General features: G+C 49.4%; 1 protein-coding gene across 1 annotated transcript in view; it reads left to right on the forward strand.

The window, feature by feature from the left end:
- ABCA4 (ATP binding cassette subfamily A member 4) overlaps positions 1-9095 on the forward strand; it is a 123589-nt gene extending 114494 nt beyond the window's left edge. Inside the window, exons 45-50 of the mRNA XM_059688787.1 lie at positions 1327-1461; positions 2187-2290; positions 2373-2465; positions 4216-4465; positions 6948-7034; positions 8728-9095. Of these exons, the coding sequence (XP_059544770.1) occupies positions 1327-1461; positions 2187-2290; positions 2373-2465; positions 4216-4465; positions 6948-7034; positions 8728-8733 (675 nt within the window). The 3' untranslated portion in view covers positions 8734-9095. The remainder of the gene's footprint in view (positions 1-1326; positions 1462-2186; positions 2291-2372; positions 2466-4215; positions 4466-6947; positions 7035-8727) is intronic.
- Positions 9096-12401: the final 3306 nt, after the last annotated feature.

Genomic DNA, 12401 nt, shown 5'->3' on the forward strand with positions numbered 1-12401 from the left:
CTGATCACGGAAGCTAAGTAGACACAATGGACACTAGAGCGCATCTTGTACTGGAGAGGAAATAATGCTGTGAAGCATATTATTGGGCCCAATGATAAAACTGAACTATGAACAGAAGATTAGATAATAGTATAGTAACAGTGCTAAGTTTACTGACATGTAAAAAACTCTAGTATGGTTATGCATGAAAATATTCTTAGAAAATAGACTCTGAAGTATTCAGGAGTGAAGGGCCAAGATGTATCTTTGGGTCTGAGAAAATTGTGTGTGTGTGTGTGTGTGTGTGTATGTAAGTGTGTGAGTGTGTATATGTGTATAAGAGAGTAAAGGGGTTATGAGTGTTCTTTGTACTATTCTCATTTTTATACTTTCCTATAAATTTGAAAGGATTCCAAATAAAAAGTTAAAAATGGAGCTACACTATAGTGGGAGGGACAGATAATAATAGGTGATCAGTAAATAAAATATACAGCATATTTGTGAATGAAAATCCATTGCGCCTACAGTGGGGGCAATAAGCAGTAACTCTCCACACCCATAAAGCAGGGAGGAATGTTGCTGTTGGGTTTGCACGCTGAGGTAGGGTGGCCCAGGGAAAACCTCACAGAGGAAGTGAACTCTGAGTGGAGACATGAGGAGCTGAGAGAGGGGCCATGTGGATATCCGGGGGAAGAACATTCCAGGCAGAGGTACAACTGCACAAGGCAGAAGCATTGTGAGTTTATCTCCACTGACTTCCTTAGTTTTATTCCTGTGCACATGTTATTCTCCATCACACACCTGTTATTCTCCATCATAGTTCCCTGTAGAGTTCCCTCAAAGCACTGTTATACTCTGTCATTATTCTGTTTATTTTGATTGTTTGTTGCACCACCTCCATCTGTGAGTACAAGATCAATGGCTATGCTTACCGTTACCCTCCAGTGCCTAGAACAGAGCCTGGTTCATGGTGAGTGCCCAATAAGTTTATATTTGGTGCATAAGACCTCAAATGTGACCCTGTGGAGGGGTGGAACCAATGAGACCCACCACTCTTAAACAGACACTAGGACTCTTCCTCTCTCCCTCCTGCCATAGTTTGGGACACTGGGTGCTGCTATTTGTAAGGCTGAAGCCCATTTCTCAGGGGGCTGCACCCAAAGGGTGCTGAGCTGACCAAGCTGAATCTAAGGCACAGAGTGGAAAGAAGACACCTGGTCCTTAAAGCATGTGCCAGAGAACATGAGCCAGCAAGTGGCTCTGTCGTCCTAGCTATGTGAGATCTGGGAACCCAAGGCTTTGAATTGGTGGAGGTCTGAGATGTTTGCTTGTCTTCCTCTTCCCTAGGTGGCAACCTGGAGTATTCAGAGCCTGGGCCTGTCTCTCGATGGGGACCGCCTGGCCGGCACCTACAGTGGGGGCAATAAGCGGAAACTCTCCACAGCCATTGCCCTGATCGGCTGCCCGCCGCTGGTGCTGCTGGTGAGGGGCCCGTGACCTGTGGAGATAGGTGGACCCAAGGGTGGGAACCAAGTGATGCCTGTCTGATTGGGTCAGCAGATTTAGAGAATGCAGTGGTCTGTTTCTGTCTGGACTGTTCATTTTGAGCAAATTAGCTCAGTGTTTGGTGTGTAGCACTTGGGGAAACATTCTCACTCTGAGTTCCTGGGAAGTCTCTTGTGGGGCCATAGGCTCACAGCAGGAAGTTCAGCCCCATATGGGGTGTGGGCATCTGCTCAGAAAGGGCTACTTCCAGGGAAGGTCTGCTTGGGGGTGGGACGGGAACAGAAGCCTGACCAGAGGCTCAGGTGGCTCTCACTCGGAGCTGGAGGCCCCGTGCTCATAAGATCTGGGGTTTATGAGGCCATGAGTTTCAGAACTTGGAGGAAACCAGAAAAGTCCCTAAGCTATTTCCTTGCAAACATGTGTAAGGTTTGGGGATTTGTCATTTGCTTGTTTGTTTTTAAGGTAATTTTCCTTTGCCTTAACCAACTTTAACCCATTCCTGCGAGGAATGGGCTAGAGGTGGGCACGATCTGTCCTTATTCTCCCAATCTGCCACCTGCCTTGCACACTCTGTGCCCAGGTACCCTGGGTCTCACCCCACTGGGGAGTGACTTGTGCCTTGTCTGCCAGAGATAATGCTCAGAGGAAGCCAACCATGGAGGGTGCAGTAAGCCAGGCCCTTGCCCTCTGCCTCCCCACAGGATGAGCCCACCACAGGCATGGACCCCCAGGCACGCCGCATGCTGTGGAACACCATCGTGAGCATCATCAGAGAAGGGAGGGCTGTGGTCCTCACGTCCCACAGGCAAGAGATTCCCAGGGGCTGGGGTGGAGCAGGCAGGTGGCTGGGAGTCCCCCACCCCTCACTCCTCTCTCCGACCCCGCAGCATGGAAGAATGTGAGGCCCTGTGTACCCGGCTGGCCATCATGGTGAAGGGCACCTTTCAGTGTCTGGGTACCATTCAGCACCTCAAGTACAAGTAAGGAGATGGCGGGGCAGAGGGCCCCTTTGTTACCTTCATTGAGGGAGGATGTGTCAACTCGGCCCTGTGCTTTCCACCTACACTTGGGAGGGTCCTGCCCCCTCACCACAGGCAGAGGCCAGTGTAGCCAGGCCTCATTCTGCATCAGCAAATAGAGAAAGCCATTGTGCTGAGAGAAACTCTCTCTACTGGGCTAAGTGCCTGTGGCTGAAGGCTCCCAAGTCTCTAGCTGGAGCATTCTGACTGGGGCGGGGCATATCTTGGCTGGGAAGAGGGAGAGTCACTACCACTGCCTCATTATCCTACCACCTGTCCCAACAAATCCAGGACCAACAACCTATTTAATAAGAACCCACAACCAACTTGGGAGTGGTTAGGAGACTAAACAGCCCAAGAATCACCTTTCCTTTCTGGAATGTTGTACGTTTTGAGGTTTGAGAAATGACCATGTATCGTACAACAAACCAGGAATGCCAGCAATCTTCAGTATATTGTCCATGTTACATTGCTGTGAATAGTGTGGTATTAATAATGGTTTCTGCAAAGCTGATAATCAGTTAAAATAAAATTATGCCAATAATGCCCTGACATGCTCCCTTGAATTCTGATATACATTATAAACTAGGAAGGGTCAATTTATAGTTATCACTTGTTTGTTTAGCAAATGCTTTTTGAGATCCCAGAATATAAAAATCACCATGCCGGTTGGTGACGGAGCAGCACGTAACCCACCTTATCTAAGCCGAGATGTACCATAGGAGTGTGTGGCACGGTACCCATCATTCCTACCTGCATCAGGGCAGGTTGATGATTGAGAGAAAGGCTAGTAATTAGCTGCATTTGCATGTTTGAGCCATGATTTCTTGAGCAGCTACAGCTTGGACACTGCACAGACATCCAGGGGGACTTCTGCATGTGAGGTCACCAGACCTGTGCTGGTAAGGTCCTGTGCCTGCTGCTGGAGACACCGCTGTTCTCTCCTCCTTCCCTCCCGCTCTTCTCCATCCCCATGGGAGAGCAGGTGAGAGGGGCTCTTCCCCATGTGGAGGGACAGTTTTCAGAGCTGGAAGGCAGAGGCACTTTATGTGGAGGGAGGAACCCTTGGTCACAGAGGGAACACTGAAGGAAGTTGTAACTGCCAGGGCTGTACTGGGCTCCTACGTAAGCGTGTGGGGAAGCCAGCAGCTGTGCACACACTCTGTGGACCTTTCTTTATCCACATTGGGTGACCTGGTGAGGGAGGAGGGAAGCACCTGGCCCTGGCAGCTCCATTGGTTTTGGAAGCTTCCACAGGGAAGTGCTTGCTTTCCAAGCCTTTGCTCCCACCTGAGCCAGCCTCTTAAAGGGCCAAGCAGCCTTTCCACCGCTGAATGAGCTGAATGAGCACTGGTCCTACATGCCTCCATGGACAGGTCCGTGATCTCTGCAGGGGCTAAAACACCTTTGACTTCAGCAAGCATGTGAGAGGGAAAGGAGCAGGGGACATCCATGCCTCAGGAGTGGGACACAGGAAGCTGTGACAGGTCTGATGACCCACTGCGCCACAATCAGACATTTAATCTCTAAAATCTAGTATCAAGCTATTTCTCCAGGAACTATCATGGGTCTTTTCCTCCTAGTTCTAAACACGCACAAACGGCTTATGGGGGGCCTCTAATCCCCAGGACTTTTGATGAGCCTATTCCTGACTTTGAGACGCCTCAGACCCACTACTAACAGGCCTGTTCCACGCTGTGGGCGTCCATAGGTTTGGAGATGGCTACCTCGTCACAATGAAGATCAAATCTCCAAAGGACGACCTGCTTCCCGACCTGAGCCCCGTGGAGCAGTTCTTCCAGGGGAACTTCCCGGGCAGCGTGCAGAGGGAGAGGCACCACAACATGCTCCAGTTCCAGGTCCCCTCCTCCTCCCTGGCCAGGATCTTCCGGCTGCTCATCTCCCACAAGGACAGCCTGCTCATCGAGGAGTACTCGGTCACACAGACCACGCTGGACCAGGCAAGTCCCCCGAGGGGAGCCGGGTGCAGAGCAGGGCTCTGCAAAGTCCTGACCGGACAGCCCAACCAGGGCTGGCACCCCCACCACAGGGAGGCAGGACATGCCTGAGCATCTGTCCATTAGGGTGAAACTCAGTCTGTCAGAAATTGCTGTCTTACACTATTTTAGCCATCAGCAAATCTCATTGAGTTTGCATTATCCTTCCCCACCACACTATGACTTTATTTAAATCTTCCTGGTTTGTCATGGCACCATTTTTTTCCCAAGTCAACTTTTTTGATGCTTAATTTACATATAATAAATGCACCCATTTAAGGTGTACAATTCAGTGAGTTTTGGTAAACATGTGTGCTGTGTATCAGGTTTTTTCAATGTGAACTTCTTATTCTGGTAAAATATACATGACATAATTACCTATTATCTACACTAATAAAAGACAAACATGCAAATTGACCATACCTTTGCTATGTCTTCAGCCATGCCCACCAGCCCATCAGAGCAACTATATGCAAATTAACCCAACCAAGATAGCAGCCAGCAGCCACGGAGCTGGAGTGAGCAGGAGGCTTGGGTTGCCCCTGGCAGTGGAGGAAGCCAAGCTTCCTGCCCACCCTGGCCGGCTCTGAGCTCCACTCAAGGCTACAAAGTTTCTATTATAGAAGGTAAATAAATCCCAGAACAAAAAAAAAAAGAAAAAAAGGAGAGACTGAGAGCTTCTATCGCTGGGGGGCTTGGCCAGCCTGAAAACGGCCCTCAGCCCCTCACCCAGACTGGCCAGGCACCCCAGTGGGGACCCCCCACCCTAAAGGGGATGTGGCCAGCCTGAAAACAGCCATCAGCCCCTCACCCAGGCTGGCCAAACCTCCATGGGGTAAGGGTCCCCACTGGGGGGGTGGGCTTGACCAGCCTGCAAACACCCATCAGCCCCTCATCCAGGCTGGCCAGGCACCCTAGTGGGGACCTCCACCCTGAAGGGGGTGTGACCAGCCTGCAAACAGCCATCAGTCCCTCACCCAGGCTGGCCAGGCACCCCAGCGGCACCACCACCCTGATCTGGGACACGCTTCAGGGCAAACCAGCTGGCCCCCACCCGTGCACCAGGCCTCTATCCTATATAATAAAAGGGTAATATGCAAATTAACCCTAACAGCAGAATGGCTGGGAATGACTGGTCACTATGACACACACTGACCACCAGGGGGCAGATGCTCAGTGCAGGAGCTGTCCCCTGATGGTCAGTGCGCTCCCACAGTGGGAGCTCTGCTCAGCCACAAGCCAGGCTGATGGCTGCCAGCACAGCAGTGGTGGCGGGAGCCTCTCCCGCCTCCTCAGCAGCACTAAGGATGTCCAACTGCAGCTTAGGTCTCCTCCCTGCTGGTAAGTGGACATTCCCCGAGGGCTGCCAGGCTGCCAGAAGGATATCTGACTGCCAGCTTGGACCCGATCCCCCAGGGAGCGTGCCAAAGCCAGCAGGTGGACATCCTCCGAGGGGTCCCAGACTGCAAGAGGGCATAGGCTGGGCTGAGGGACCTTCCTGTGTGCACAAATTTTTGTGCACTAGGCCTCTAGTAAGTGTATAATTCAGTAGCATTAAGTACATTCACATTGTCCACATAACCACCATACATCCCAAGAAATTGTCCATCTTCCCAAGTTAACACTCTGTATCCATTAAACAACAGCCTCCACCCCTGCCACATAATGCTGACTACTCCTACTCTTCTACTGAATGCTGACTACTCCCCATACATATCTCATATAAGTGCAATTATGCAGCATTTTGTCCCTTTTGTCTAGCTTATTGCACGACATAATGTCTTCAAGAATCATCCATGTTGTAGCATGTGTCAGAATATCTTTCTTTTAAAGGATGAGTAATATTCTGTGGTATGTCTATAGCATGTTTTATTTATCCATTTATCCATTTGGACATTTGAGTTTTTTCTGGGGTATTTTGTTGTTGCTGTGTGTTTATTTTAAGTAGACATCCATAGAGACTGTGCAATAAAGCAGTGACATAGGCAAGTCTCCAACAGCCTTTGAGGAGCTGGCTCAACAGCACCTTCTCAACCATAAGCAGAGGAAGGTAGGAGGGGAGTCACGGCCACACTGCACATTGACTAAAGGACAGAGGAGAGATGAGATCAGATCCTGTTTTGTTTTTTGCTTTTAGTTTCTTCTTTAGAGGTTTAGAAGGCTGCTGCTACTTGGGATATGCCTTGCCTTGTATACCCCACATCCTTTGAATCCTCCCAGAGGCACTCCTATGGCTCAGCTCAGAATTCTAAGAAACAAGCCCTGTGCGGGGCCCTGGTGGCCAGGTCCCTCAGGTGGGCCAGCCTCCCCTCCCGCAGCACACAGCTGCTCCAGCAGGGCTGTCTATGAGCTGTGGAAAAGAGAAAGCCCAGTGGGGGGTTGGGGGGGTGGGGGGTGCCATTCTTCTGGAAACATATACCTATTCTTGCTCTTTTCTTGCCTTCAGGTATTTGTGAACTTTGCTAAGCAGCACACTGAAACTCATGACCTCCCTTTGCACCCCAGAGCTGCTGGAGCCAGCGGACAAGCCAAGGTACCCACCACTCTTTCCCAGCCCACTGGTTGGTCCACTGGGCCTGAGGGCCTCCAAGGCTCAGATATGCCTCCTGCAGAGAGCCCGCGAACCACACACACTGCATGTCCCCCACTACCTCTCTCTCCCAGTTCTGTGCTAAAGGACTTTCAATTGGTAGTGGTGTGAGTTCCTTTTATAGTGAGGAAAAAAATTGGATGATGTGGGAGAGCATTCTTAAGAAGAATTTTCCCAATTATTTTTGCAGAAAAAAAATAATTTAGATTTTGGAAATTGGACGCAGGGGAAATAGGAAAGAATATTAAAATGTCTTGATTGTTGGGATACTTGACATCTATGTCTGGTCATGTGTTTGAGTTTCAAAGGAAAGGAATTAAGCGGCACTTCATTCGAATGGTACGCAGAGTTGTTTGAAGTGAGCATTGTGTGTTTTAGAGGGAGGGCTCTTTGTTCTTTATAAAATTATAAAAGAAAGATGAGGAGGAAGAGGCAATCAACAGAAGGTATATATTCTGGCCTTGATAACTCATGGGATAGGTGCTTCCAGGTTCCTCATTTAGGGAGCAGTCCCACCCCTTTCCAGTTCCCAAAGGAGAGAGAGAGAGAGAGAGAGAGAGAGAGAGAGAGAGAGAGAGAGAGAGAGAAGAGAAAGTACTGCAGGAGGCAGCAGGAACCAGGTACCTTGGTTTAAGCCTGGGATGATAAGGGGACAAATTATCTCAGTTATTCTCTCTAGACTTACCTGGAGAGTAAATAAAAGAAAATCAAAGCACTTTTCCAACCAGCAAAGATGTGCAAAACCTTATTTCCCATAAAATTCTCATTCCTCCCACCAGTTTCTAGTTGTATTTGGAAAACCAAATACTGCTAATATAGGACATACTCCCTTCCAAGGCCATGCTTAGGATGAATTTTCCCCTTCCTTTGCCTAGTAAAGACCTAATGGCTACTTGGCAAGGTTGATTTTGCCTCCATCTCCCCAGAGGACCCAGAAATGTCTGAGCAAAGGTACCTGTCCAGGGAAAGTAAGTTTGGCTAAGATTTTTCCAGCCACTCTTTCTCATAGAAAGGTCTTTAACCTGCTGTTTACACCTATAGAAAATTATTTTTTGAAAGCCATTTGCAGTTATGAATCTATTTTATGGCTCAGAATATATTATTGGGTAGCAAAAGTGTTGCCTACAACTATCAATGTCTTCCCAACCCCCACCAGGCATATTCTCTCTTAAAGGGCTACTACCAAGCCATCTCTGGGCAGGTGAGGGGGGCTGATGGTCTATGACTATAGCAATTCATGTCCAACCTGCCTTCTTGACTTTTGAGACAGGAAGAACCTGGTAACTTTCTTTGACTAAAAAGAAAATCTTAAGACACCATGGCAGCCTTTGGAAACCACCCAGAGGTGGAGCTTCCTCTGAGATGTGAGCATGTACCACCGAGAGGGTGTGAGCCTCATGACGTCTGCACCTTAGAGACCGACAGACCTGAGGGGTCACCTGGCCCACACTGTTCACAGACACAGACACGGAAACAGCACAGCCCATAACCTTGGGCATCTGTCAGAGTCACAGTGCCCTTGGCTGAGCTTCCTCCAACGACTAATCGATGGCTATTTAACTTTTAAAATCTAAAAGCTGTCATACCATCTCTTCAGAAAAGCGAGATGACAAAAGCCTCTGGTCTCTGTCCACAGGTCTGACCTCCTCCCACACGGCCATTCTCTGCGGCAGGACAGGAGCTCTGGGCAGCGGGAAGGGCAGGAGCCTCTGCCACGTGGCCGTCCGAGCCGACCAGCCAGCATCAGTAAGGCCTCGGCAGCAGAAACAAACACGTGGGCACACACAGATCCCCAAAGGGCTTCTCAGAAGGAAGCCAAACTGGGACACCTGATGCTGAAAGTGACCCTTGTCACCAGACCACAGAGGCAGAAGCCCACTGCATCCTGCTAGTAGCTTTGATCTCGACATCACTCTCACGTCAAGTGGATCTGCTTTTCTGTATGTGTATGTGCGTCTGTTTTATTTTTAAGGAGAAAATAAATGCAAACATATTTATCATACACTCTCTATGTACACTGAGCCCTGGTGTGCACCATCTGGTATAGTTTTAGGCATAATTTCTGGCCTAGCAGCTTCTTGTCGTTGCATGAGCTTCTGTGAGAGTCATTGCCACAGGAGTGCCAGTCATGGCAGGATTCTCAAACTGGGGGGAAGTGAATGGACTCATCTTGATGTTCATGCCAAGTCTGCTCTGTAGGGTTTGAAGGAAACACCCACTGGCAATGCAGGTGAGCATTACCCATTGTTACCTGGGTATTATTTGAATCTCGGTTTCACATCTATTTGCTCAGCTCATTTGAGTGCCTACCTCATAGGTACAATTCAGACAGGAGTAGAGGAGACAAGGGCAGGTGAGAGTGGATGTTGGGTTGGATGTGAGATCCCACATGTCTTTGCAGCTGTTTAAGATGGCAAGGCCTCATTCGCACAGTGCCCGGCCATTTCCACAGAGCGCACGAGTGCGTCTTCTGCAGTGACGATAGGAGGCAGTGGTCACAGGACACCTAATTGTTCCTGTAAAAACCGGTCAAGATTCAGAAATAATAGTTTTGAACCAAACCATTTCAAATGACTTGTGGGCAAGAACAAATGGACTTCTTGCCAAGGCAGGCTCCTTTGCATGCCCTCAGAGGGGCTACTAGTTCTAACATGTATGGAGCAGTGCCTCTCAAAGCACATTATCCATGGCCACACTCCAGAATCTGGGCAGGGCTGAGGGTAGGAGATGTAAGTGGAAGAAAAGGATGCTGGGACATGGAGGACAGTGAACACCAACTCCTGACAGTTACCTGTGGACACAGAGTCCTGTGTTTCTCCAGAGGCAGACACAACTTTTAACTCCCGGCTGGTGACTTTCCAAATAATTATAGAGTTTACAAAACTGGTGCCTCAGAGCTTAATCTGGTTTTGACTTTTAAAATAAATCTACCAATGGCCACAACCATAAACCATGTAACTGGGGTTAGAATAGAGTTTAGGAAAGCCCAGGAGTGCGCTGTGAATACTCAGCATCACACTATGGCATCCTGGCTGGTTTGGGAATTTAAATGATCAACTGCAACATCACAGGGACACAGGCAGAGCAGGGAGTGGGGCGAGCTATCATTCCTGGTGTGGGGGTTGTGAGGGTTTTAAGCGGCTTCATGGACTGGAAAGGCTCAGGCATAGGTAACACCTTGCCCTTTGCGAGGAAAGTTCAGTTTAGCTGTCTGTCTCCACTCCACCTGAGCTCCCAAGTAGCAAAGTTTGTGTGTTTTTTCCTCATTTTCCCCAGCTCCTGTCACACAGAAAACACTCAACAAATACTTGCCAAACTCAATACAATAAACACCCAGGAAAAAAAATAAATAGGTCCAAGAAAATGTTGGCTTCAAAAACCTGAAGACAGTGGCAAAGGGCACACGGAGGAACAGTGGAGCCATGCGTGAAAATATCAGTGGGAAACCATAAGCAGGGGAAACAGAGGAGGAGGAGGAGGCAGGCCCACGGTTGGCTTGGGTCTGAGGAGTTTCAAGTTGGAGCTTGGCCCAAATCTCCTGAGAACATGCTGGTCTATTGAAAGGCCTCCCTCTAGGGTTTAATAAGGGAGATTCACAAAGAAGAGGAGAAAATGGAGAGAGTCATTCAGGAAGGAAGACCACTCAGGGGCTGCTCCAGGAGCATGGCATGCTGCCAGGTTTGCTCAGCTGCTCCCTCTGCTCTGGGAGCTCAAGGTTTTGGAATAGCTGGGACCCAAAGAGAATCTCTGTTCTGTGAGCGAAAGCTCATGGAGCGCTTCAGTTGTGCTGCTGCGATGGCTTAGGGAACAGGGGAAGGGGAAGGTGGGCCAGACAACAGGGCAGCAAAGCGCTGGGCTTGGAAGAAAGGGTCTCGGTGACACCCTGGGTACTTGCCCCGGGACCCCAGTGAGGAGGACGTTCTGCAGTAGCAGGCCTTCGGGGCTAATGGAGAAAAGAAGGTTTTCCCCTCGAGGGATAGCTGCTTCAGGCCCCTGAGGGCCTCAGCTCACTGGGCCCCGGGTACTCAGGCTGCCTCCCTCAGTGTGGGAATTCAGTGCCTCAGTAGGTTGCCCGAGATGAACCGCTTGTCTACCTATGTTCACAGAGCAGAATTGCTACCACATTTTGTTTCAGGTGGTTTTCAAGTTCGGGAAAGCTTAGCTACTAGAATTTTCAGGTTCACGGAACCACAGGCTTGTAGAGCGAGAAAACTTCTCAATTTTTAAAAACTAAGCCCGTATACATTTGTTTTGCATTGTTTTAATGAAAAGGAAACGGAATCTCAGGAAGATTAACTTACTTGGCTGGCCATCCAGCCTTCCCTGCAGGCCCCAGGCTGGTCCTCCTCCAATTACTTCACTCCCAAGACCAAAGGGAAATGCCCACCAGAACCAGAACTCTGGGATTCCCCACCCAAACTGGGTAAAGCCTGCCTTCTGGCCTCTGTGGGCCTCCTTCATGGGTAAAGGTGGACCTTGAGCACGCAGGCTCACATCTACGCTTAGCACGTGAGGCCCCTGGAAAACTACAGGAGGGACGAGCAGAGGGGTGACCAGGAGACAACGCACTCTGCACCATTAGATGCCACAGGATTGGTATTTGACTATCCCAGGGGTGGGCAAACTTTTTGACTCGAGGGCCACAATGGGTTCTTAAACTGGACCAGAGGGCCGGAACAAAAGCATGGATGGAGTGTTTGTGTGAACTAATATAAATTCAAAGTAAACATTACATAAAAGGGTACGGTCTTTTTTTTTTTTTTTAGTTTTAGTCATTTCAAATGGGCCGGATCCGGCCCGCGGGCCGTAGTTTGCCCACGGCTGGACTATCCTCATAGTGCCAACTTTGATTACTTGATTATACAGACTTCTGCCAGACTTCTCTTCTGGAAAATTACTCTTTTCCCTCTGTAATGAATGAGTATTTTGTGGAGATACATTTTTGAGACTATGTAAATTAAGCCATTCCTCTTCAAACACTTAATATAATAATTTATTTACTAGTGGCCCATTGCACGAAGATTCATGCAATAGGCCTTCCTTCCCCTGGCTGCTGGTACCGGTTTTCTTCTGGCACCCAGGACCCAGGCCTTTGGTCCTACTGCAGCAGTGAGGCTTGGCTTCTCTGCTCCAGCTGCTCCTAGCCCCTCCTTTTATTTCCCCCCAGCTCCTCCAGCGGAGCCCTGGGCAGACTGGAAGCCTGGGTTGCCCCTAGTGACCCAGGCCCCCAGCCACTCCTTGAGCAGAGTGCAGGGCCTGCGGGAAGCTTGGCTTCCTCTATCACCAGGAGCAACCCAAGCCTCTTGCTCA

This window comes from Myotis daubentonii, chromosome 3, assembly GCF_963259705.1.
Source record: "Myotis daubentonii chromosome 3, mMyoDau2.1, whole genome shotgun sequence".
NCBI lineage: Eukaryota > Metazoa > Chordata > Mammalia > Chiroptera > Vespertilionidae > Myotis > Myotis daubentonii.